The 22,278-nt window shown below is 40.5% G+C and overlaps 1 protein-coding gene across 6 annotated transcripts in view; it reads left to right on the top strand.

Annotated features, from left to right (window-relative positions):
• The window catches only part of TAPT1 (transmembrane anterior posterior transformation 1), a 107,242-nt gene that overhangs the window by 14,607 nt on the left and 70,357 nt on the right, over positions 1-22,278 (top strand). For 4 of the 6 annotated variants that reach the window (XM_048848809.2, XM_048848810.2, XM_048848812.2 and 1 more), the window contains exons 2-3: positions 5,626-5,756; positions 19,760-19,878. In XM_048848809.2, coding sequence (XP_048704766.1) covers positions 5,626-5,756; positions 19,760-19,878 — 250 coding nt within the window. Of the gene's footprint in view, positions 1-4,245; positions 4,349-5,625; positions 5,757-19,759; positions 19,879-22,278 lie in introns of all 6 variants that reach the window. The other 2 variants (XM_048848808.2, XM_075128019.1) reach the window with 1 other exon arrangement.

Below are 22,278 nucleotides of genomic sequence, written 5' to 3' on the forward strand. Positions count from 1 at the left end.
TATGAAGCTGTGCATTTACCTCAAGAACAGACTCAGGGATTCCAGAGTAGCCCTTCTGTTGGTTACTTTCAGGGTCCCCAGATGCTGACTTATTAATCTGTTCCTGCAAGGTGAAAGAAGGGGGCTGCCCTAGTGAAATTGCCAAGATTTACCAAGATTCTCCCTATATCCTTCAGGAAACTCCTCAGAACAGACTAGATCTGTTTACCTGTGGGAGGACACTGATACAGCCCTCCACTCAAAGAATTGACATCCAGGCTGTACACTTTCCAAAACAAAGTATTTTCTTTATTTAACACATTTTCCCTGATCCAATTAATCTAAACATAAATCAAAACAAAAATCCATTAGCACAATCCTTGGGTACAGGTTAAAAGTACCTGAACCATAAACATATAGTTAAAGCAATACTAAGTGACTGTATTATGCATGTGGTGATCAGTCATCTGCAGTTGCTGACAGCAATCTTATATTTAAGGCAAGTCTACACTACCGCATTACATCAGCTGTGCCACTGTAGTGCCTGGTGTAGATGCGCTGTGCCGATGGGAGAGCGCTCTCTCGTCAGCATAATTACTCCACCTCATTGAGAGACAGAAGCTATGTCGACAGGAATGCATCTGGACAGCTCTTTAAGTCGATGTAACTTATGTCTCACAGGGGAGTGGGTTTTTCACACCCCTGAGCAACGCAAGTTACATCAACTTAAGCAGTAGTGTAGACAAGCCCTTAAACTTTATACATATAGAACAGTGTAACATTCATAACACAAACACGCATCTTTATTAACCGAAACATACACGCATATACTTATTAATCCTATTTTTATTCTACATTTACACTATAGCTAGCATGCTTATTCTCTGTAGGTGTCTCTTCCTCTGCTCTGTCAAGGTCCTTCTGCTCTGTCCCAGGTGCTGCTACTCGCTGCTCCTGACCTTTCAACTGACTGAGAACCACACGCTTTGGCTGCTGACTGTCTGCCTTATATACATATTTTGGCCTGTTCTGATTGGTTATTTTTTCACCCCTTCCTTATCTTCCAATCAAATTTAGACCCTTTCTGATTGGTCTGTACTTATAGTCCAATCACAGCTACTAAATCTAACCTTCAATCAAAGCTGTTACGTAACAAGTCTTAGTATTATAGTCTGTTTACTTTTATGGTCTGGTGACCCTCACCTAGTTTTGGGGAAGTATGCCTGACTGACCTCACCCTGCAGTGTTGGAGTAACATTTACTTGGCCCAAGTCTCATTTGTCTGCCTCGGGAAGCCGGGGAGCTCGCCGGATAACTCGGAGGCAGAAGTGTATTGCCATGTATATGGACCAGTACATGAACGCCTGGAACACAGTCTCACGAGCATACAACTTCCGGCTGCAGAGGGAGAGAGCCAACATGTAACCGGCTTCCAGCAGCCCTGACGACATGCTTCAGTACTGCCCCCTGCTCGGGAAGAGTGACTTGACTCCTGGGCTAGCCAGAGTGGCCCAGTGAGAATGAAAGGAAAAGTGGTGGGAGTGAAATCCCTGTGATTTGGAAATTTCATCATGGTAGAGCAATAAAGCCATGTCTGGAGCCTCTCCCCGTTTAAAAACAAAACAACAACAATACTAACCATAGGCAAACCCAAAAACTGCTATTTCACTCTTCTTGGCTGTGTGCCAACGTTTTACACACCCCAGTTTACCAAAACTATTAAACTATAAACAATTACCTCATCCCTTTTAATCTGTATCCAACTGTTAATTTATGCATCCTAATGCTAAGGTCTGCTGTTGCCACTCTATTTCTTAACAACCTAGTTAATTTTATTTTAGTTCTTCTCTTATTTTTCAATTAATGGTGGCAAGTCAGTGGTTTCAGTGCTGTGCTTAGGAAACAGAATAGAGCAGCTCAAAATCTTTCTTATCTATGTACTTGCCACCTCGATGGCACCAAGGAAAGATTCAACTATCAGCTCAGCAGGTTCAGAACAACTTATTGAACATGCTTTTTGTAGGTTGAAAGGATGCTTGTGGTATTTATTCACTGGATTGGATCTCAGTGAGAAAAATAACTCCATGGTTATAGCTATATGTTGTGCCCTCATAATATTTATGAGGCAAAGGGAGAAAAGCTGTTGCCAAGTTGAGGGCAGAGGTAGAGCGGCTGTCTGTTGAATTTGAACAGCCAGACACGAGCCATTACAAGATCTCAGTGTGGAGCTATCCAGGTGAGGGAGACTTTGAAAGAGCATTCTAACGGTCATCCACAGTAGTGTTTTCTGGTCCTGGAGGTTCGAGTGCTGCTAAAAATCGTGTAGTGCTTGCTTTACATTTATAACTGACTGGGTGTTTTCCTGAACCAAGAATTATGTGGTGCTTGTTGTGCATTTACAAATGCTCTTTGCTTTGGTTACTCTTATGCATTCTGAAATATTAGTTGTGAACTAATAAAGATAACTTCATTCTCCAAAAACAGAACTTTATTGAGTTGGAAAAACTGTGCAAAAAAAAAAGGCAATATAATACCATTTATTGTAAATATAATTTTATTTTATTTAAATTAACAGAGTGAATCTTTAAAATTAGGATTTAGTCTTTGGCTACAAGTACACAAACTGTTTTTTTTTTTTTTTTTTTTTTTCCATGTCAGGGTAGGTGAAGCTGTGTTTTCCTTGCTGTCCCCTGGCGTGGAGTGGTAGGGTAAGGATGCGACCTGTGATACAATGTAGTATGTTGTAGGGTATAGGGAGCAGTAAGCATGGAGATCTCAAAGATTTGCAATGGGTGGGAAGTCTGGGATTTTTGGACCTGTAGGTCAACCAGGATCTACAGTTTGTTGCTTGAGAAGACACATTATTTCCTGTTGCATTTCCTTCTGGAATGCTGAGCCTTTCACCAGTCTTCTCGGTCTTTCTCCATGCTGTTGGTCATATTGGGCCTCCAGGCCCTTTGTTTGTGGCACTAGCTTGCAGGATCCCACAGACCGTATCCTCTTTAATCCTCTTCTCTCTCCACATCAGGGTCAGGTGTTCTGCAGGCATGGAGGGGCACCCTTAAGGCTGCCACACCAGAAGCTGCTGATAAAGAAGACGTACCATTGGATTTAGAGTCAGAAAAAAAAGAGAGAGATTAGTTTCAAAACTCCCTTTCCATATTCCTATAAATACTTCAGCTAGGAAATGCTTATTGATGTTTCAGCTTTGGACCACCTCAGTACAGCACCACTCTCCAGTCCCAGCCATGGTGGGTATGGCCCACCATCGGAGAATTTTCTGTTGCATGAAACTATAAAATTTCAGTCTCTATTCCCTGCATATGAGCGTAGGGTAATGGTACTGAATATTAGCACTGTTTTCTGTAGGTAGTGGTGATTTTAGCTGATATCTCACTCCTGAGGGTCACAATGGCACAGAGAACACAGCTGCTACTGGTGCCCTGAAACCGCTTGGGCCCATATGCCACTAGCCCATTTACTGCAATGGTGACAGCCTAACTTATCACAGAGCAGCATGGGAAAGTGTCCTACTGTGATAGAGGAAATAAAGCAACTGTCCCTGGAAAATTTCAGGAGAGGATTGCAGAGTACCTCCATAAAACTTTCCCCAAGATCTCTCAGGAGGCTAAAAAGGACATACCTGGACACTTAATCGGAATCCTGCACAGGCTTCCTTCTCATCTCCAGCCCCCACTCCCTACAATCCAACAGGGGAATGAAAAACAGATGCCCACTCTACCTCTGCTTGTTGAATCTCTGCCTCTTCTTTTATGAATAAAACAATGAAAAGTCTGTACCTTTCTCTTGATAACTGGCAACATCTTTAAATTTAAACTTTGTAAGGAAAATGCATGCTCATCCATGCTCACCTGATGGGACTGGGTATACTGTGGCAGAGTCTCAAACAGGTCCTGGCTCATGGCATAGCTGGAGTCCTCTGCTGCATCTTCCTCTTCCTCCTCCTCATTGTTCATGGAAGTGGTCTCAGTCTCAAGCTCTTCCGAGGTATCCATAATGGTCTTTGGGGTGCTGGTAGGGTCTCTGCCAAATATGACATACAGTTCCTTGTAGAAGCTGCAGGTCTGCGGTGTAGCACCAGATCTATCCTTGCGCTCCCTGGCAAAGTCCCTTCACTTTCATATGGCAGTGCTGCTGATCCCTGTCATACCCTTTTGCCTGCATCCCTCATACAATATGATCTTAGATGTCTATGTTTGTACGGCTGGTCCTTAGCTGTTGTTGCACAGTCTCTTGTCCCCACAGGCCCAGGAGATCCAATACTTCCTGTCTAGTCCAGGCAGGAGAACTTCTAGCGCGTGGAGCTGGCATGGTTGTTTGGGCAGTTGCACACAACAATGGCAAGCTGGTAGGTATGCTTGCCAATGTGGGCAATTAGGAAAAGTCACTTCAAAAACATGCAGGGAATTTTAAAGGGGGTGGTGGCTTCTGGTCTCTGTAACCCCTGGCAGTGGAGTATAAATTGTGACTAGAGTGGTCACTGCTGCAGGGAATGGGGTATTGTGGGACGACTGCTGGAGGACTGTTAGGGTTGACACAGGTCATGCAGTGTATACGCTCGCACTGTGTCAATTTCAGTTGTCTGTGTGCCATTCAGGGAAGTGATTGTAGTGTGTCACTGCAATAGAGCACTTATGTTGGCCAAAGACAAATTGGAGTGTAGACATGCACAAATAGGTTGATGCAAGGCATCTTAGTTCAGCCTAACTTTGTAATGTAGACCAGTCTAAGTCTTTAGGGAAGTTTTATGCCCTGTGTTATTCAGGAAGTCTGGGTTGATGATCATAATGGTCCCATCTGGACTTGGAATCTATGAATTCACATCATCAGAAGAGGAAACACTTCCAAAAAGTGTTGAGTACTACTCCATGCCATCAAAATGGAAGTTACTGTGAATGTTTGTAACACATTTAAAAAAAAAAAAAACTCTTATCATTGCCATATCAGATCTATGTGCCATTGAGAGCTCTAGGTTTCTTCAAATGGTCACAAGTGTGTCTGATTTGTGATGATGATTTTTGTGCATTGAATTAGTTGGTCATGTATTTATGAACATTTTAATAGGGGTATCAGCCAAGATTTTAATAAAGTATGAAGAACACACTGTCAGTGTCTCTGAGAAGGAAAATATTAAATATTTGAAAGCTTTCAATAACACTAAACTTATTTTAGAAATTTCTTAAAGACTAAGGCCAGGTCTACACTACAAGTGTTTGCAAGCATAGCTGTGCCTGTCAAGGGTGTGATGAGGTGTGATCTCTCACTGACCTAGCTGTGCTGGTAAAAGTACGTAGTGTAGATGCAGTTATACCAACAAAACTGCACTTTTGCAAGTATAGCTTATTTTACTCGGGGGGCTGGAATAAGCCATACAGCTAAAAACAGAGTTGCCTGAATAAACTGTATCCACACTAGGAGTGCTTTGCTGGAGTATACTGACAGAGAGCTCCCCGTGTAGACCTCGCCTGAGTTAAAGGTTGTAGGAGGCTTTACAGGTCAAGAAATATTTGCGGGGGGCTTGAAAAAAGGACGTATAATTGGGCTTGTCATTTTTAGAGTTAAGTTAATGTATGATATGTCCTCTGTACAGGTTTTACTTGTTTTTATCTGTTTTCCTCTGTGCAGACCTTTCATTGCTGAGGTTCATCAGTGCTGAACTAACAAGAGGTTACTTCCTTGAACATAATGAAGCAAAATACACAGAACGGCGAGAGAGAGTATACACATGTATGCGAATACCAAGAGAATTGGAAAAGGTGAAGTATTCTTAAGATGTTTATTTTGGTTTACCTATTCAAACCATAGCTGTCATGTTAAGGTATTTAGAATCATTTAATTCTTCAAAACATATTTTTAAATTAAGAGCTTTGTTTACAAACACCAATTGTGGTGGTAGTTAATTTATTATTTTGAGATCAAACTTGCTGCTGCTCCTCCTCACTCTGATTCCAACTTGCAGTGTGTGGGTGGTGGTCACATGCCGATATCATTAGCAGAAGATAGAAGGCAGTTGAACTAATCTAATTGCAAGTCCTGAGCATCAACAAATAAAACAAAATTCACCTGCTACTTGCAGTCAGAAAATAAAAGCAAGGATTGGAGAAAATGCATTTGATCTCAAAATTCACTTCTGCTTTTACAGTAAAACACCAGTGTTTCTTTTTTTTTTTTAAAGCCCTTCCTAATCTAAAAGCATATTGGGGTGAAAATGATACCAGCTCTTTAAAAGTGTGTCACTGTGGCTGTTACTCCATTAATAACAATGCAGTTGAATTTTCATGAGGTGTCGTCCCCCCGTCCCCCCGCCATTCCTTTCCCAGAATCTAAATAGAAAAGAATATGATCTTCACAATTGATAGTCTGGGGCCTAGGAAAAAAAATTTTGGGCCAAATTTAAAATAAATTAGGGGAAAGGATTCCTGATCTGACATAATGGTGTGTTCAGAAAGTCTTCAAATTGTTTTGTCACTCTGTAACCACCCCCTTCATCCTCCCCCCCCCCCAAAGGGTAAGGTAAAAAATTTAATTCACTGAAGTCATCTAGTTAGCATCTGCTGCATAGGATCAAATTTTAGTTTATAAGACCCACATTTTAAAAAAAATAGTTTTTTAAATAGCAAGATCAGAACCTGCTGAGGTAACAATGGCTTGCATGCAGCCCCAGACACCAAGTTGGGAAGCAGGTGACAGCTAAGGGAAGAGGTTGTTTACGCTCCAAATCTCCTGCCCAGAGTGTAGGAAAAAGGAGGGTATGTCTCCCTGCTTTGCTGGGTTCCTGCTTTCTCCACTTCCTTATGACCGTTCGCTCCTGAGCATCTTTCACAGGTAGAAAGGAGAAGCAGAAGAGATTGAGGGACATTCTTTTTCTTCTTGTGCGTCTCCCAAGATCTGCTAGAGTGGAATAATGACATCACAAGAATGAAAATTGAGCAGTTGAAGGGAAATACTTTTTTTGTCCAACTGTTCAAAATTCTGTTTTCATATTTCTGTTGACCCCTATTTACTACCAGTGACTGACAAATATTTAAATAGATGAACTTTTGTTAAAGATTCAGCAGTCAAATCTCTTCATCTAACTTGTTGGAGTTTACAATAAATATTCCTGAGATCACCTGGATATCCTCTAGAAAAAACAGGGCATAGCAGACTTGACATAATTTTTTAAAATCTTTTATATATCATAAAAAAAGGGCAGAATTCCAGTTTTTCGAAAGTTCTTTGCAGATCACCTAGAAGATGAAACTAAAATTCAGATTACATGTCAGTAACTTAAGGGTAAAAGTCCTTAGAATATTGGTTAGCAACAACCTTAAAAAGCCAAGAAATACAGTGCTAAGGTTAAACTTAAAAGAAACCCAAACATGCAAAAGAATGACCATAAGTGTGTAAACTGCCTAACTGTTTAACCATACCAGTCTCCCTTATTCCCTTACTGTTTCCTTTTTTAGCTACTTAATAAAGTGATGTTTTTGAACTAATGGCTTCAGCACCTTTTAATGCTGATCTTCCCATTTCCCACTGTATTTCTGTGATCATTTGCCTTAAGCAAAGCTATATCATATATGGAGAGGAAAGCTATCTATTTCTCTCCAAGTCTACGTTAAACTGTGATGTCTCTTAGCAGCTGGCTTTTCTCTCCTGGGATTCCTGTGATGCTGGAACAGTGTGTAGTTCCATTTCACTTTTGACTTAGGTCATAAGCTTGAATTGTACATGAGCATAATTACATTTAGAGACATTGCCAGATATTATTCATACAGTCAACAGTGAAGACATAAACAACTCACATCAGGAAAGTGACTGGGGGAGAGAATACTGTTCCCTTCCAACAGCCAGAAGGGGGTGAGGAGGGATTAAAGTTTGACCAGGAAAAAAGAGAAAGCACTGCATATATCTACACTGTCTGTGACGACAGACTTGCTTTTGACAGGGCTTGTGCTAGCCCTCTAAAAATAGCTTTGTAGGTGGTGTTTTGAAGTTGTAGCTTTAGCTTTGAAGCCTAGGGAGAGGTTTGCTTGCTGGTGGTCAGCTCCCCAACTCCACGGACAACACAAGCACTCAATGCTAGGCCTGCACAGGCCCTGCTGCCCATCTACTTGTTAGCAGTAGGCCAGTAGGAGGAACATTTGTGGGGGTGTGGCAGGGCCTGGGTCAGCCTCCATGGAGGCTGTGGAGGGAGCACCACCCAGCCCCGCTTTTCCCCCCGCTCTGCTCCGGTCCAGCCACGGCTCTGCTCCTGCCTGCAGCTGTGGCTCCAGCTTCGGCCCCTGGCGCCCGGCCTGCTGCAGTTCCATACCCAGCTACAGCCTGAGCCTCAGCCCTCAAAAGTGGTCTACTCCTGGCCCTGGCCCCAGCCTCGGCTCTGTTCCAGGCCCCGCTCCCAGCCTCAGACCAGGTCCCAGCCTCAACCTCCTTATTTCTATCCGCGTATTCTCCTCCCCGCACCCCCAGAGCTGTGGCCCAGCTCCCACCCGTGGCTCTCTGGGTGGGGGCATAAACAGAGGTAAGGGGGGGCATGATGTGAAAAGTTTGGGGATCACTGCAGTAGGCACACTTCAATCCCCGAGCCTTCTCTGAGAATCTCTCTGGAGTGTGCAGCCCCTGTTCCAGTGGACACTTGTATTCACAGATTCACTGCTTGCAAAGAACAATACACCCCAGCTTACCAGTTACACCTCAGATCACTTTTCCATTTAACACACTTTTCTTAGATACATTTGTAATAAAAACAAGTAAAAGCTTATTTAGCAAAATATAGAGATTCAAGTGGTAGCCAGTAGAAGTACTGGAAACAAATGGCTATGTATAAAATAAAATTATAACATGCATTCTGGAACCTAGATTTACTTAATTAGGTATTTTCATTTCTTACAGACCAATGATCACCCAAAGTCCATCCAACATTTTACAGCCAGGCTTGGCTGTGATCTTCCATTCATGAGACAAGTCATGATGTCAGTTTGCCTCCTTAGTGAAAGACCGTGGGTGCCTGTTCGTACCCCAAGATATAATCAAACAATCCATTGTCATTGATAAGTAGGACACCCCCCTGCTGGTTGTTTTTTCACATCTACTCCTTTTGTGTAGGTTTTGCAATCTCTTAGGCTGTGTCTACGCTATCACTGGCGATGTCCTGTAGGGGACGTGTAGCTACATGCTGAAGTGAAGAGCAAGTTGCGTCCACATTGCCAGGTGTGGCTATGTGGCTACTCACGTCAGTGAAGGGCTCTGATTTAGGGAGGCAGTGGGGAAAGCCTTCAGCAACCCCCCACTACTGGAGCACTGCAATGAGGAAAGGCTCTGGTCGAGACAGAGGGGAAAGAGCTTCCTGAGCATTTCCCCAGTAGCTGAGTCTTTGGCTATGGGGAAAAGCTCCAGTAATGGGGAGCTGACGGAGGCTTTTTCTGCTGCTGAAGTCCTTCCCTGAGGTGGGGGAATAGCTCCAGCAGTGGAGAGCTGCTGGAGTGGCAGGAAAGGCTCCAGCAGCCCGGAGGCAGCAGAACATTCATAGAATCACAGAATATGAGGGTTGGAAGGGACCTCAGGAGGTCATCTAGTCCAACCCCCTGCTCAAAGCAGGACCAATCCCCAACTAAATCATCCCAGCCAGGGCTTTGTCAAGCCTGACCTTAAAAATATCTAAGGAAGGAGATTCCACCACCTCCCTAGGTAACGCATTCCAGTGTTTCACCACCCTCCTAGTGAAAAAGTTTTTCCTAATACCCAACCTAAACCTCCCCCACTGCAACTTGAGACCATTACTCCTTGTTCTGTCATCAGCTACCACTGAGAACAGTCTAGATCCATCCTCTTTGGAACCCCCTTTCAGGTAGTTGAAAGCAGTTATCAAATCCCCCCTCATTCTTCTCTTCCGCAGACTAAACAATCCCAGTTCCCTCAGCCTCTCCTCATAAATCATGTGTTCCAGTCCCCTAATCATTTTTGTTGCCCTCCGCTGGACGTTTTCCAATTTTTCCACATCCTTCTTGTAGTGTGGGGCCCAAAACTGGACACAGTACTCCAGATGAGGCCTCACCAATGTCGAATAGAGGGGAACGATCACGTCCCTCGATCTGTTGGCAATGCCCTTACTGATGCATCCCAAAATGCCATTGGCCTTCTTGGCAACAAGGGCACACTGTTGACTCATATCCAGGTTCTCATCCACTGTAACCCCTAGGTCTTTTTCTGCAGAACTGCTGCCTAGCCATTCGGTCCCTAGTCTGTAGCAGTGCGTGCGGTTCTTCTGTCCTAAGTGCAGGACTCTGCACTTGTCCTTGTTGAACCTCATCAGATTTCTTTTGGCCCAATCCTCTAATTTGTCTAGGTTCCTCTGTATCCTATCCCTCCCCTCCAGCGTATCTACTTCTCCTCCCAGTTTAGTGTCATCTGCAAACTTGCTGAGGGTGCAGTCCACACCATCTTCCAGATCATTTATGAAGTTATTGAACAAAACCAGCCTGAGAACCGACCTTGGGGCACTCCACTTGATACTGGCTGCCAACTAGACATGGAGCCATTGATCACTACCCGTTGAGCCCGACAATCTAGCCAACTTCCTATCCACCTTATAGTCCATTCATCCAGCCCATACTTCTTTAAGTTGCTGGCAAGAATACTGTGGGAGACCGTGTCAAAAGCTTTGCTAAAGTCAAAGAACAACACGTCCACTGCTTTCCCTTCATGCACAGAGCCAATTATCTCCTCATAGAAGGCAATTAGAGTAGTCAGGCATGAATTGCCCTTGGTGAATCCATGCTGACTGTTCCTGATCACTTTCCTCTCCTCTAAGTGCTTCAGAATTGATTCCTTGAGGACCTGCTCCATGATTTTTCCAGGGACTGAGGTGAGGCTGACTGGCCTGTAGTTCCCAGGATCCTCCTCCTTCCCTTTTTTAAAGATGGGCACTACATTAGCCTTTTTCCAGTCGTCCGGGACTTCCCCCGATCGCCATGAGTTTTCAAAGATAATGGCCAATGGCTCTGCAATCACAGCCGCCAACTGCATTGCTAAAACTAGCAGGATAGACAGGAAGGCACGTCTTGGGCAAGTAAAGAGCTGTGTAGGGTATGTACTCAGGTATATACCCACACCCTTCTGTCTCTTGTCTTTTCTCGCATAAGCCGTGTCTTGTCCTATACGCTGCTATTTATACTCGTGCTGGGGTGGGGGTAACCCTTATACATGCTCTACACCCAGCTGAAACCAGCAGTTGGTTTGGCACAATTTTTTTCTTGACGTGAAATCCATGCTGGCTATTCTGTATAACCCTATTATCCTCTAGGTGCTTACAAATTTGTTGTTTAATAATTTGTTCCAGTATCTTTCCAGATATCAGTGTTAGGCTGATTGGCCCATAATTCCCTTGTTCTTCTTTGTTCCTCTTTTTAAAGATAGGTACTATGTTTGCCCATCTCTCGTCCTCTGGAACTTCACCCATCCTCCAGGAATTCTTGAAGATAATTGCTAACAGTTCTGAGATCGCTTCAGCTAGTTCCTTAAGTACCCTGGGATGAATTTCATCAGGCCTTGCCAACGTGAATACATCTAACTTATCTAAATATTCTTTAACCCGTTCTTTCCCTGTTTTGGCATTTGTTCCTTCTTTCCTGTTGTTTATATTAACTATGTTGAGTATCTGGTCGCTATAACCTTTTTAGTGGAGACTGAAGGAAAACAGGCACTAAACATCTCACCCTTCTTGATGTAATCAGTTGTTAGATCATCTTCCCTGCCAAGTAAAGGACCTATACTTTACTTTGTCTTTCTCTTGCTTTTAGTGTATTAAACATTTTGTTATTGCCTTTAATGTCCCTTGGTGGGTGTAACTCATTTTGTGCCGTAGCTTTTCTGATTTTGTCCCTAAGTGCTTGTGCTAATTTTTCATACTCCTGAGCAATTTGTCCATTTTTCCACTATTTATAGGAGTCCTTTTTGATTTTCAGGTCATTAAAGAGCTACTTACGGAGCCATGTTGGCCTCTTATTATTCTTATCTTTCCTTCGCATCAGAATAGTTTGCAGTTGTGCCTTTAATATTCTTCTTGAGAAACTGCCTGCTCTTCTGGACTCCTTTATGACTCATCATTACCTAGAACTTTCCCTGTTTAACAGTGACTACAGTTCTAACTTGTCCGTCGGTAAGAGAGAGGGAATGAGAGGGAGGCAGGACAAGAAGTTAGAAGGTATTGGGATAAGCCTTACTCTCATTAATGGGTTATGCCTTGAGTGGACCGTGCAGTCATGTGCCTCCAAAGTCCTGGTTCCATGAGCAAAGGAGTGGTGAGAAATCCCCCTTCTCCTTGTGCCTTACCAGCTGTTTCTGCTCTTTCACAATGGTGCTGAAGTAGTCAGCAATGAATCTGCAAAGGATCACACAGTCATGACTGGGTTTTTTCAGCTCCTACTGGCATCTTTACATGAACACCTTGTTCATTAACATAGGAATGAACATGTGCTAGTCCAGGGAGCATTTTAAGATGACCCACATTGTTGGGAACTGGAGAAGGGGGCGGGGGTGAAGACTGGGTGGATTGGCTAAAATTAGTGTTACCTCAGCTGTGACCAGACTTTGTCCTTTGTTCCTCAGGCTGTGGGGCTTGCGAGGCTATAGAAGTAACACATGTCTACACTTAAAATACTACAGTGATGTAGATAATCCACCTACCCTAGAGGTAGCTGGGTCAACAGAAGAATGTGGAGCAATGTAGTTATGTTGACCTAATTTTCTAGTGTAGACCATGACGAAGTCTGCAGAGAAGAGGAAGTATCTTACTTTGAGCATCCGAAGAAACTGGTTCTGAAGGGAGCAGTCTCCAGAGCTTAGTTGGAAAGGGAGTAGCTGCAATGCAGTTGTCTGTGGGATGGAAGAAAATACTTGCCAACATTTGAAAGCTTAAAAATAGATACATTTGGGGAGAAATATGGATTCACCTCTCAATTTTATTGAAATACCACTGACCAAGGAAACTAGCAAGCAATTTGCAAAAAAATGAATTGTCCCTTCTAAATGGAGCTACTTACTATATATGAAAATGGGGAGAAGTGAAGGACTATCCCAAAAGATGCCTGTGTGCCCCAAAAAAAAAAAAAAAAAAGCATTAGAAAGAATTCAGACAGAAAATAGGGAGAGAGACTGATGGAAAGAAGACAATACCAACACAGGAAGTAGATGACACAAAAATTGAGAGACAGAAATGACCAACTTAAATTTAGGGGAAGGCAGAGAGTGGATTTTTATGAATTACCTGAACGTGTTTCCCCCCCCCCCCATTCTTAAAGGGGTGAGGAGAAAGGGACAGTTCTCTTCCCCCTCTTTATCATTGAGAGGGAAACTAAATATCGGAATGTTCTCGGACCAATAATATGTCTTCAAAATTTGCTGTAAACCATTCATGCTTGCCATTTCCCCCTATATTTTCTTTTAAAATTTTATTTTAGCAAATAGTTAACTTTCGAAAGTCTTGAAAAAAATCATAATGTACACTAACAACTAAAACTAATTTTAAAAATACATACCTTTATGGACGGGGGTGGGTGTGTGGAAATTTAGCAAGATGGATTTGATTTAAATCACTAGTCGGGAAGACTCGATTTAATCATGGATTTCTACATAAAAGTTTATTCTTGTTGGTTGTTATAACCGTAATACAGATTCTTCACAACTCAGAGATAGATGTAGGTTTCGTTTTTAGAAGGTGCACGCTATACATTTTTAAAGTGATTTTTTTTAAAAAAAAATTTCAGATTAATTTTACAGCTATATCAGAAAATGAATGATTGGTTATTTCATTTACCAAAGGGAATTGAAGCAGATATTTATGAAGTCATTGGGAGATGAATTATCTCCAATTCAACAGGTTAATCATTAATATTTGGAGGATTTTCTTGCCATGTATTAGAAGGAGAATGTCACCAGACAGACGTTTAAATTATTTTATTTAACTAAAACAACAATATTATGTATTCTGGATTTTTTTTCTTCAACAGCAAACACATAATATTTTCACAAAAAAAGCACATGAAATTAGTTAAACATTCAAGTTTTTTAAAATCAGGGTTGTTTTTGTTAAAATAGTTAAATGAAATATTTAAAAAAAAAAAACCAAACTAAAATTAAATAGACTAGGTCAGCCAGGTCAACATGAGAAACTTAAAATATTGGCTTCTGCAGCTAACTCAGTCGTCTTCAACTTCATTTTCCTGTTTGTTCATAATCTGGAAAAGAAAAACAAGCTTTCCTGCTTTTTCAGGTCCCAAACGATTTCTCAATGTGGAATGAATTAGTCCAAAGGAAGAAAATATTCTTTCTACACCGGCAGAAGAAGCTATTACTGTTAAAAGTGAGATTATCACTTCAACAGTCTCTGAATCCAAGTGCTTAAGTGACTTCCACCAGTTCACTAGTGTGACTTTCTTTAAAACATCATCAGCAAACATAAATTTCTTGAATGGTTCACCCTTAGCTCTGAAGTTTATTATATTTGGCATTATGGAGGGATGATTGCTGGATGTCCATGTCCTAGCCAACTCCTCCTCTTCAGCAGTTAAGGTTTGATCCTGGTACCAAGTATTGAGAAAGTGCTTGTCCCATTCATTTTTTTTAATGCTTGTAATTTAACTGTCATTGCAAATTTCTCTTTTTAAGATCTCACTCAGTTCCTTCCAAATTTCAACAGCATCAGCAGTAAAACAGCTATTTCCCTGCATTTTGTTCAAGGCTACAGAAATAGGCTTCAGGGTACTTTGCATGCGTTCAACATTTCTCTTAGCTGAATGTTGAGAACTTTGGCTGTGACAGTGCCATCTATTTTTTCACGATTTTGTTCACAAACTGTCATGAGATCAGGCCAGTTCTTGATATAGTGCTCAAAACAGTCCACTACGGAGTTCCATCACATGTCTTGTGGGTGAGTTAGCTTGGTTCCTTCCACTTTTTTCAGAGCAACTGCTGCAAAGGGGTTGTTACAGAAATATTTTGCAATTTCAACATTAGCCTTTATTTCTGAAACACTGAAGTCTTTGGCTAGGAGGTGCATCAAATGAGCACTGCAACTGGATGTTGTTAGCTTGGGGCTCTCTTCTAAATAATTTCTTCTCATCTTGGATATGTTTGCAGCATTGTCTGTGACCAAGCTGTGTGCTAGACATTTGAATTCTTTTTCACAGTTTGTTATAGCTTTTACTGCTACTTTTTGTAAGTATTCTGCTGTGTGTGCATTTCCTGATTGTTTCTGTAAGGAAGACATTCCCTTCTTCTGTTGTCACACAAGCATATACAACAGGATCATTGTGGACATTGCTCCACCCATCAAGAATCAGGTTAACAAGTTTACCCTCTAGACTTTTTGCACACTGCTCAATTTCTCTTTCATACACTTTATCCAGCAGTTTGCCTGAAACATCTGCTCTGTTGGGTGGACTGTATCCTGGTGTTAATGACTGAACCATGTTAATGAAGTGTGGGTTCTCAATCATACGGAATGGAGTGTTTGTTGCATAAACAAACTGGGCAGTTTTTCCATCAACTACCTCTTTTTCTAATCTGCTTCTTATCACAAACTTATCTATGGTTGTTTCTGGATGATGGAGATTTTTTTTCTTTTTGCTACAGGTGATATACTGTGGCTATGTGACATGTGATGTGATTGAAACGCTATCATTGGCAGATAACTCTGAAACTATAGAAAATGATGGTGATCTTGAAGGTGGATAGTCTCTCCCCCCCCGCCCCCGTTCCCCATACACCTCCTTTTTGGGTCAGGACCCCTACAATTACAATACCATGAAATTTCAGGTTGTAATAGCTGAAATCGTGAAATTTACAATTTTTAAAATCCTATTACCGTGAAATTGACCAAAATGAACCCTGAATTTGGTAGGGCCCTAATTATACCATAAAAACAATTGAAAGGTTTTGATAAGAACTTGATAAGAAAGCTACTGCCTTCTTTGCACTTTAAGAAACTTTAAGAAATATAGCACAAAATAAACAATTTACAGCAATGACTGACGCACGTAACCGTGGATATATTTCTTCAGACAGACTTAAAATTGCAAGTCCACTGCTACATGTTCCACACAAGATAATGAAGGAAAATTTTAAAGAATAATCACTTATATTATTAGATTGGGGAACACACTAAATAGAAATCATGGCTACAAGCACCCATGCAGGGAAAAATGTGTTCCGAGATAATTCTGTTGATTCTATGCCTGAGAACAAAACTGCAGAACGTTATGTTGAGGTTACTGAAGATGCCCTTAAAGAATACAGAGATCAGCATGATCTAAAAAGTCTGCTGTTTGCTCAGGCAAGGGAAATAAAATGGAAAGGGATGAGAACTACTCAGGGCAATCATCAACTTATTGGTATTCAGCACCTTATTTAAATTTTATTGTGAGAAAGAAGTAATCCATTTGAGAGCAAAAGCACACTGGAAATTGAGAAATTCTTCTGTAATCATCATTGTGGCTGGTTGAAAAAAGAGTTGCTGTCCTAATTTCCTTGGGAGGGGATAGCTCAGTGGTTTGAGCATTGGCCTGCTAAACCCAGGGTTGTGAGTTCAATCCTTGAGGGGGCCATTTAGGGATCTGGGGCAAAAAAAAAAAAAAAAAAAAATTGGGGATTGTGCCTGCTTTGAGCAGGGGGGTTGGACTAGATGATCTCCTGAGGTCCCTTCCAACCCTGATATTCTATGATTCTATGACCTCCTTAGGCACATTGTCTCTACTTTGCATCCAACGGTGGGAATTTACACTAGCAGGGACAGTACTCTTTTTAAACCATAAAATGTCTTTTATACAACATGCTACAGAGGTTCACTGAACATACAAAAACAATTGACAGGTTTAAGAGATCACACGGGCTAACTACTCTTTCAACCAAGATGGAAATCTGGCTTGATCTGATTAGCAGCAAAGAACTGGAACCACATATGGCTAAAATTGAAAAATTACTCAGAAGTTATGGCACAGTTCCATACTGTAGTAAATAAAAGTGGTTCTGAATACAAAGGACATATATTGTGCCTAGAATAGGACAAGGAGGGTGCTGGATTATATTCCTGAGTTACTTCTTCCAGCAAATTAATTTGAATATTCAGATTTCTACTCCAAATCTACCTTTGTGAAGGAGATTGTCAGCATTAAACTGCTGGAAAATTGTGTAAGTCAAATCAAGATAATTGAATTCAGAATGTTGTCAGGGTTTGTTTTGTTTTTTCCTCCACTCCCCACTCCAAGACCTTATGCTTTTGTCCAGTCAGTTCAGCATCTAGTGAGCATGTTCTTAGCACACTCGTGGTTTGATTTGAAAAAATTGTAGTAGGCTGGCTTTTGAAAATAAATTTATAAAGCTGGTAAGTATATTGAGATTTAAGAGCAGATACAAAAGCTGTGGGCCTAACTAGCTGGGAGATTGGAGACTCAGTTATGTTATCTTGTGTAACGTATAGAATTGTAAACTTTTCATTTTGGATTATGTATCTATTTGAAGCATAAATGGGCTTACAAAATGAGTTGCAGAGTATAAATTTGTTTCGTTTAATAAAACCTTGATATGTTTGTTTTTAATTTTCCAGTGGGTATTTTCCGTGGGGGTGGGGGAGAAATCACAACGGCCCTGTTCTCCCAATCCCTCTCTGGAAGTTTGTGTTATGTCTTACCTGTGTAACAGAATTTGATTGTATACAGATTCTATCCGGGATAATTTTTTGAAGCTTAATGCTTGTGGTGCTCTTGCTCTTTCTGAAAATAATTTGTGTTAGAGGTATTTAGTTTCAATGACTAAAAAAATCAACTACAGGGTTTTGTTACTTAGCAACATTCAAGTGTAATTTTAATTTTCATGTTGGTGTGTATTTAATTTAGTAAAGGGTTAAAGCTTACCTGGGAAGGTGCAGTTCTTTCTAAGCAGAGCTTAAAAAAATAGCCTGATGCTTACTAGCCAATGTGAAAATGCATGTGCTGCTACACATCCTGGAATGTAAAGGAAAAAAAGTATTGCTTGTTGTACATTATACAGTGTATCTTTTTCCTAAATTGTCTTCAGTGACTATTTCCTCCTTTCTCTCTTGCAGTACTGTACTTTATCCCAATCTCTCCCACACACATTTTCCCAGCCTCTACACACATGCAAGCACCCACATCTGCTCTCACATAGGGCTTTGGAGCAATTACAAGTCATATAGTATCCAGAGGATATATATAATTTACTAGACTCATTCCAAGAATAATACAAACACTTTCGGGGATTGGGTAGTGTGCCACTGCCCAGGAACAGTCCCTGGGTGAGAAGCCACCCCTACCCTCATCTGTTGAGACACAGAAAGATGTTTGGGATTCCTACCAGTATGCTGTTGTTTGACCTTTCTCTCGGACTGCATATTTCATATGGTCTCTGGTTAATAGATGTCTGAAGATACTACTTAGCCCCCACTGGCTCCTGAAAGGCATAGGAGTTGTCTGTCTCTCTCCTTACCACCCCAGAACCTCTTGACTGCTGAATGATAAGGGTGTATCTGCAATTCTCCGCCTTCGTTAGCCACGGTTTTTGGCTCCTCTTTCCATTGCTCGTCTCTGCTATTGCTTGTAGTTTCTCCATTCAGCAGCTACGTGATTCTTCTCAATCTCTGTTCGCATGGCTCTGGAATAATAGAGTAAATTGATCATACTTGTTACTTTCAGTGGTCATTGTTGTTTCTACATTGGATATGGGATTATATGGATGTTTTCCATACAAAAACTAAAGTTTACCTGAGTTAGTCACAGAACTTCCAGGCTGCCTTACTTACAGAATCTACATTTGCTTAGTTACCACAGAGTACCTGTGAACTTGGCTGTAAGAAGAAGAAGAAAAAAAACTGTTTCCAGCCTTAAGTATCTTGCGTGCTAACTTCCCCCAGTTTAAAGTTTTTGTTACCTTTAATTTAAAAGATTAACTTCCTAAATAAGTTCTCTCACATAAGATTGGACAAGAAAAGTGGGTGATACCCCTCAAAGAAAATTAACATTAGCCCTGGCCTGATATGGTAGAACAATATTTTAAACACTGATCTCTTGTCTAGTTTTATCTAGTCATGATGGGAAATAGATATTTGTGAAAGACAAACACATTAAAAAGAACATCTGTAAAGTAGCCATCCTTTGTATTTTAAAAACCTACAAATCATACACATTGTAAGGAGAGTGATCACTTCAGATAAGCTATTACCAGGAGGAGAGTGGGGTGGGGGGAGGTATTTTTTCATGCTTTGTGTATATAAAAAAGATTTTCTACACTTTCCACAGTATTCATCCGATGAAGTGAGGTGTAGCTCACGAAAGCTTATGCTCAAATAAATTGGTTAGTCTCTAAGGTGCCACAAGTATTCCTTTTCTTTTTGCGAATACAGACTAACACGGCTGTTACTCTGAAACTTCAACTGTGTAACCTAAGTAGAAGTCAGAGCTAGTGATCTGCAGTTTCATCCAAGGGCAGTTCACCTATTGAATAAAAATTGAGACCAGTGAGCTGCGGAAGCCTGCAAAGCTTCTGCTATTTGGACCTCATGGAGCAGAATATTTGCTGAACAGATTTCCAAGTTTACCACATGTTGCGTCCTACAGTTCACTGGCTAATAAATGGAAGTATTGTGCATAACTGGGGGTTTACTATTTTATATTTTTGTTGACTGACTGAGGTCTTATATGTGAAATTATTACAATATAGACAGTTGTGTAAAAGGAATGACATGTTTGTCTTTGTTTTTATAATCTAGTTGATGTTTTTTGGAATCTTTTTGTGCCTGGATGCTTTTCTCTATGTGTTCACCCTACTTCCTTTGCGAGTTTTTCTGGCATTGTTCCAGTTCATCACTCTGCCTTGCTATGGCTTACGGTAAGTTTTTGTTTTGTTTAAAAAAATATTACCATCTTTAAATATTTTAACTACATGGTTAACTTTTTGTAATTAGCTTATTTAATTTTATGGCCCTTTGGGCTCAGACTCATATTGATAATGGATTCCAGTGTTGTGAATAGAAGGTCTCACTTAAACCTACCAAAACAGGAAAAAAAGTCAAATTAGTCTTAACACTCATCACTAACTCACCCCTTTGGTTGACCCACATGTTGCCCATAACATCATGCAGACATGTTTTTTTTAAAGGGTTGAATTAAATAGCTACATATTTTTTAAGTGTTGAATTAAATAGCACTTTTAATTCAGTGGTTGTTGATGGGCACCTTGACGCATTGTGGCTTTGTGTTGAAATAAACACTTAGGAGAAAATTATTTTGCTGTGAAATCAAAGGTAACCCTTTTCTTATATAAAAAGCATGATTTTGCTTCAATAAGGAAGTAAATGCTGGGTGGAGAGGGCACCTTACTTCAACAACCAAGGGTACGCATACCCCTGGGGCTATGTAGAGATCTTCCAGGGGGTACATCAGCTCATCTAGAGATTTGCATAGTTTTACAACAGACTACATAAAAAGCACTAGCCAAGTCATTACAAACTAAAATTTCATCCAGACGCTTGTTTCTGTCTTGCTCTGTATACTTTACACTGAAATATAAGTACAATATTTATATTCCATTTGATTTATTTTTTGATTATATGGTAAAAATGAGAAAGTAAACAATTTTTCAGTAATATTGTGCTGTGATACTTTTGTATTTTTGTCTGATTTTTGTAAGCAAGTCTTTTTTAAGTTAGGTGTAACTTGGGGGTATGCAAGGCAAATTCGACTTCTGAAAGTCGTACAGTAGTCTAGAAAGGTTGAGAGCCACTGCCTTACTAAAATTATTTAAGGAACCTGACTGATTTGGGGGATTGGTAATGAGTATAGAGACTTTCACTCCTAGATCAATAGTTCTGATTGTTAATGCATAAAAGTTATTACCAGCTGATAGAATCCCCCCCACCCCCCCAGGGCTGAGAGAACAAAGATTGAATGGATGCAGGCCTGTCCAGAGAAATGTGAGGACTTGATATATCATGCTCATTAGGGCCCCTCCCTCTCCTTTTTCACTTTGTTTACACAGAAGTTATTGCCGTTTTGGGGTGCCCCCTGATCTCGGGGCCCTGGTACAGTTGTCACCCATTCTGCTCCCCCCGCCAACCCTGAATAGATGCATAGATTAAATTTAGTTGAATCCTGAAAAGAGGGTATCTCCATTTAGACGTTATGCAAACCCTTGAGTGTATTACACTTGAGAGACTGCAGTACTGGTGCCTATGCGGTAATAATTATTTGAATTAATAGAATATTGTGTGGCTGCAGTCTGCACTTTCATAAGCACTGCGTTGTCCTAATAATAAAAAGTCAGCTTGCATTTGTATTATATAGACAATGTTTTGTGGGTTTGAAATGTTTTATTTTAGAATATATCTTTTTAACAGAGGGAAAGCTAGTGTGATTACATGAAAAAGATCACCATAGCTGTTAAAGTATCTTCCTGTTTTGTGTTGTGAAATTTGTGTGCGCAAATTTGGTTAGTGTTTAAAACTATTAAAAATGGACACTAGATGGCAGCCTTCAGTGTATTTTATCTTGCTGTTTCATGAGATTAATCTGGGAGTTTTTCATAATGCAAAACAAAGATTTTCTTACCATGTACATCTGTAGTATAGAACAGTACTACAGTTTATCAATTTTAACTTGTTTCTTCATCACCAATTAAACAACATCCATACAGAGTCTTACAAGAGGAGATGTAATCACCAAAATATTAAAATACAGTTCAACTCTAAAACTGTCATTTAAAAATGGCATTGTGGGGATTTATTCTCTCGATTACTTCCTTTCTTTTTACACAGTTTACAAGTAAAATGTTTTCTTTTCCTTGATGCCAGCCTTGCAGAGCTAGTCTGGGATCAGGAAAAGAAGCCTCTTCTACTGTGCATAATAATCTGTAATAAATATCTATAGACTAAACGTTGTTTTTTAGATGTACCTTGGCAACCCCATTGTCTTCAGTCAGGTTTTACAGGTGCGGCCAAGAGCCAGTAATTTAACAATTTGGTCCACTAATTGAACTTTTTTTTTTTAATGTTTGAGCCAAAATCCAACTCATTCTACTATTTTGGCTATACAGGGCTAAAAGAAGTAAGTAGTAGTAAAAACCTTTCATTGGTAATATCAACAGCTATGATTTTCAGTAAACCTAAGGAGCAGATCTTTTCAGTGAGTACGTTCAGTTTTGTTCAATCACTTTTCAAAACAACTTCACTCGAAACACACCTTTGCAAATACATTTAGCGAGGTAGACTCTTCATTAGAGTAGATTATCATA

Source organism: Caretta caretta, chromosome 4 (assembly GCF_965140235.1).
Source record: "Caretta caretta isolate rCarCar2 chromosome 4, rCarCar1.hap1, whole genome shotgun sequence".
Lineage (NCBI taxonomy): Eukaryota > Metazoa > Chordata > Testudines > Cheloniidae > Caretta > Caretta caretta.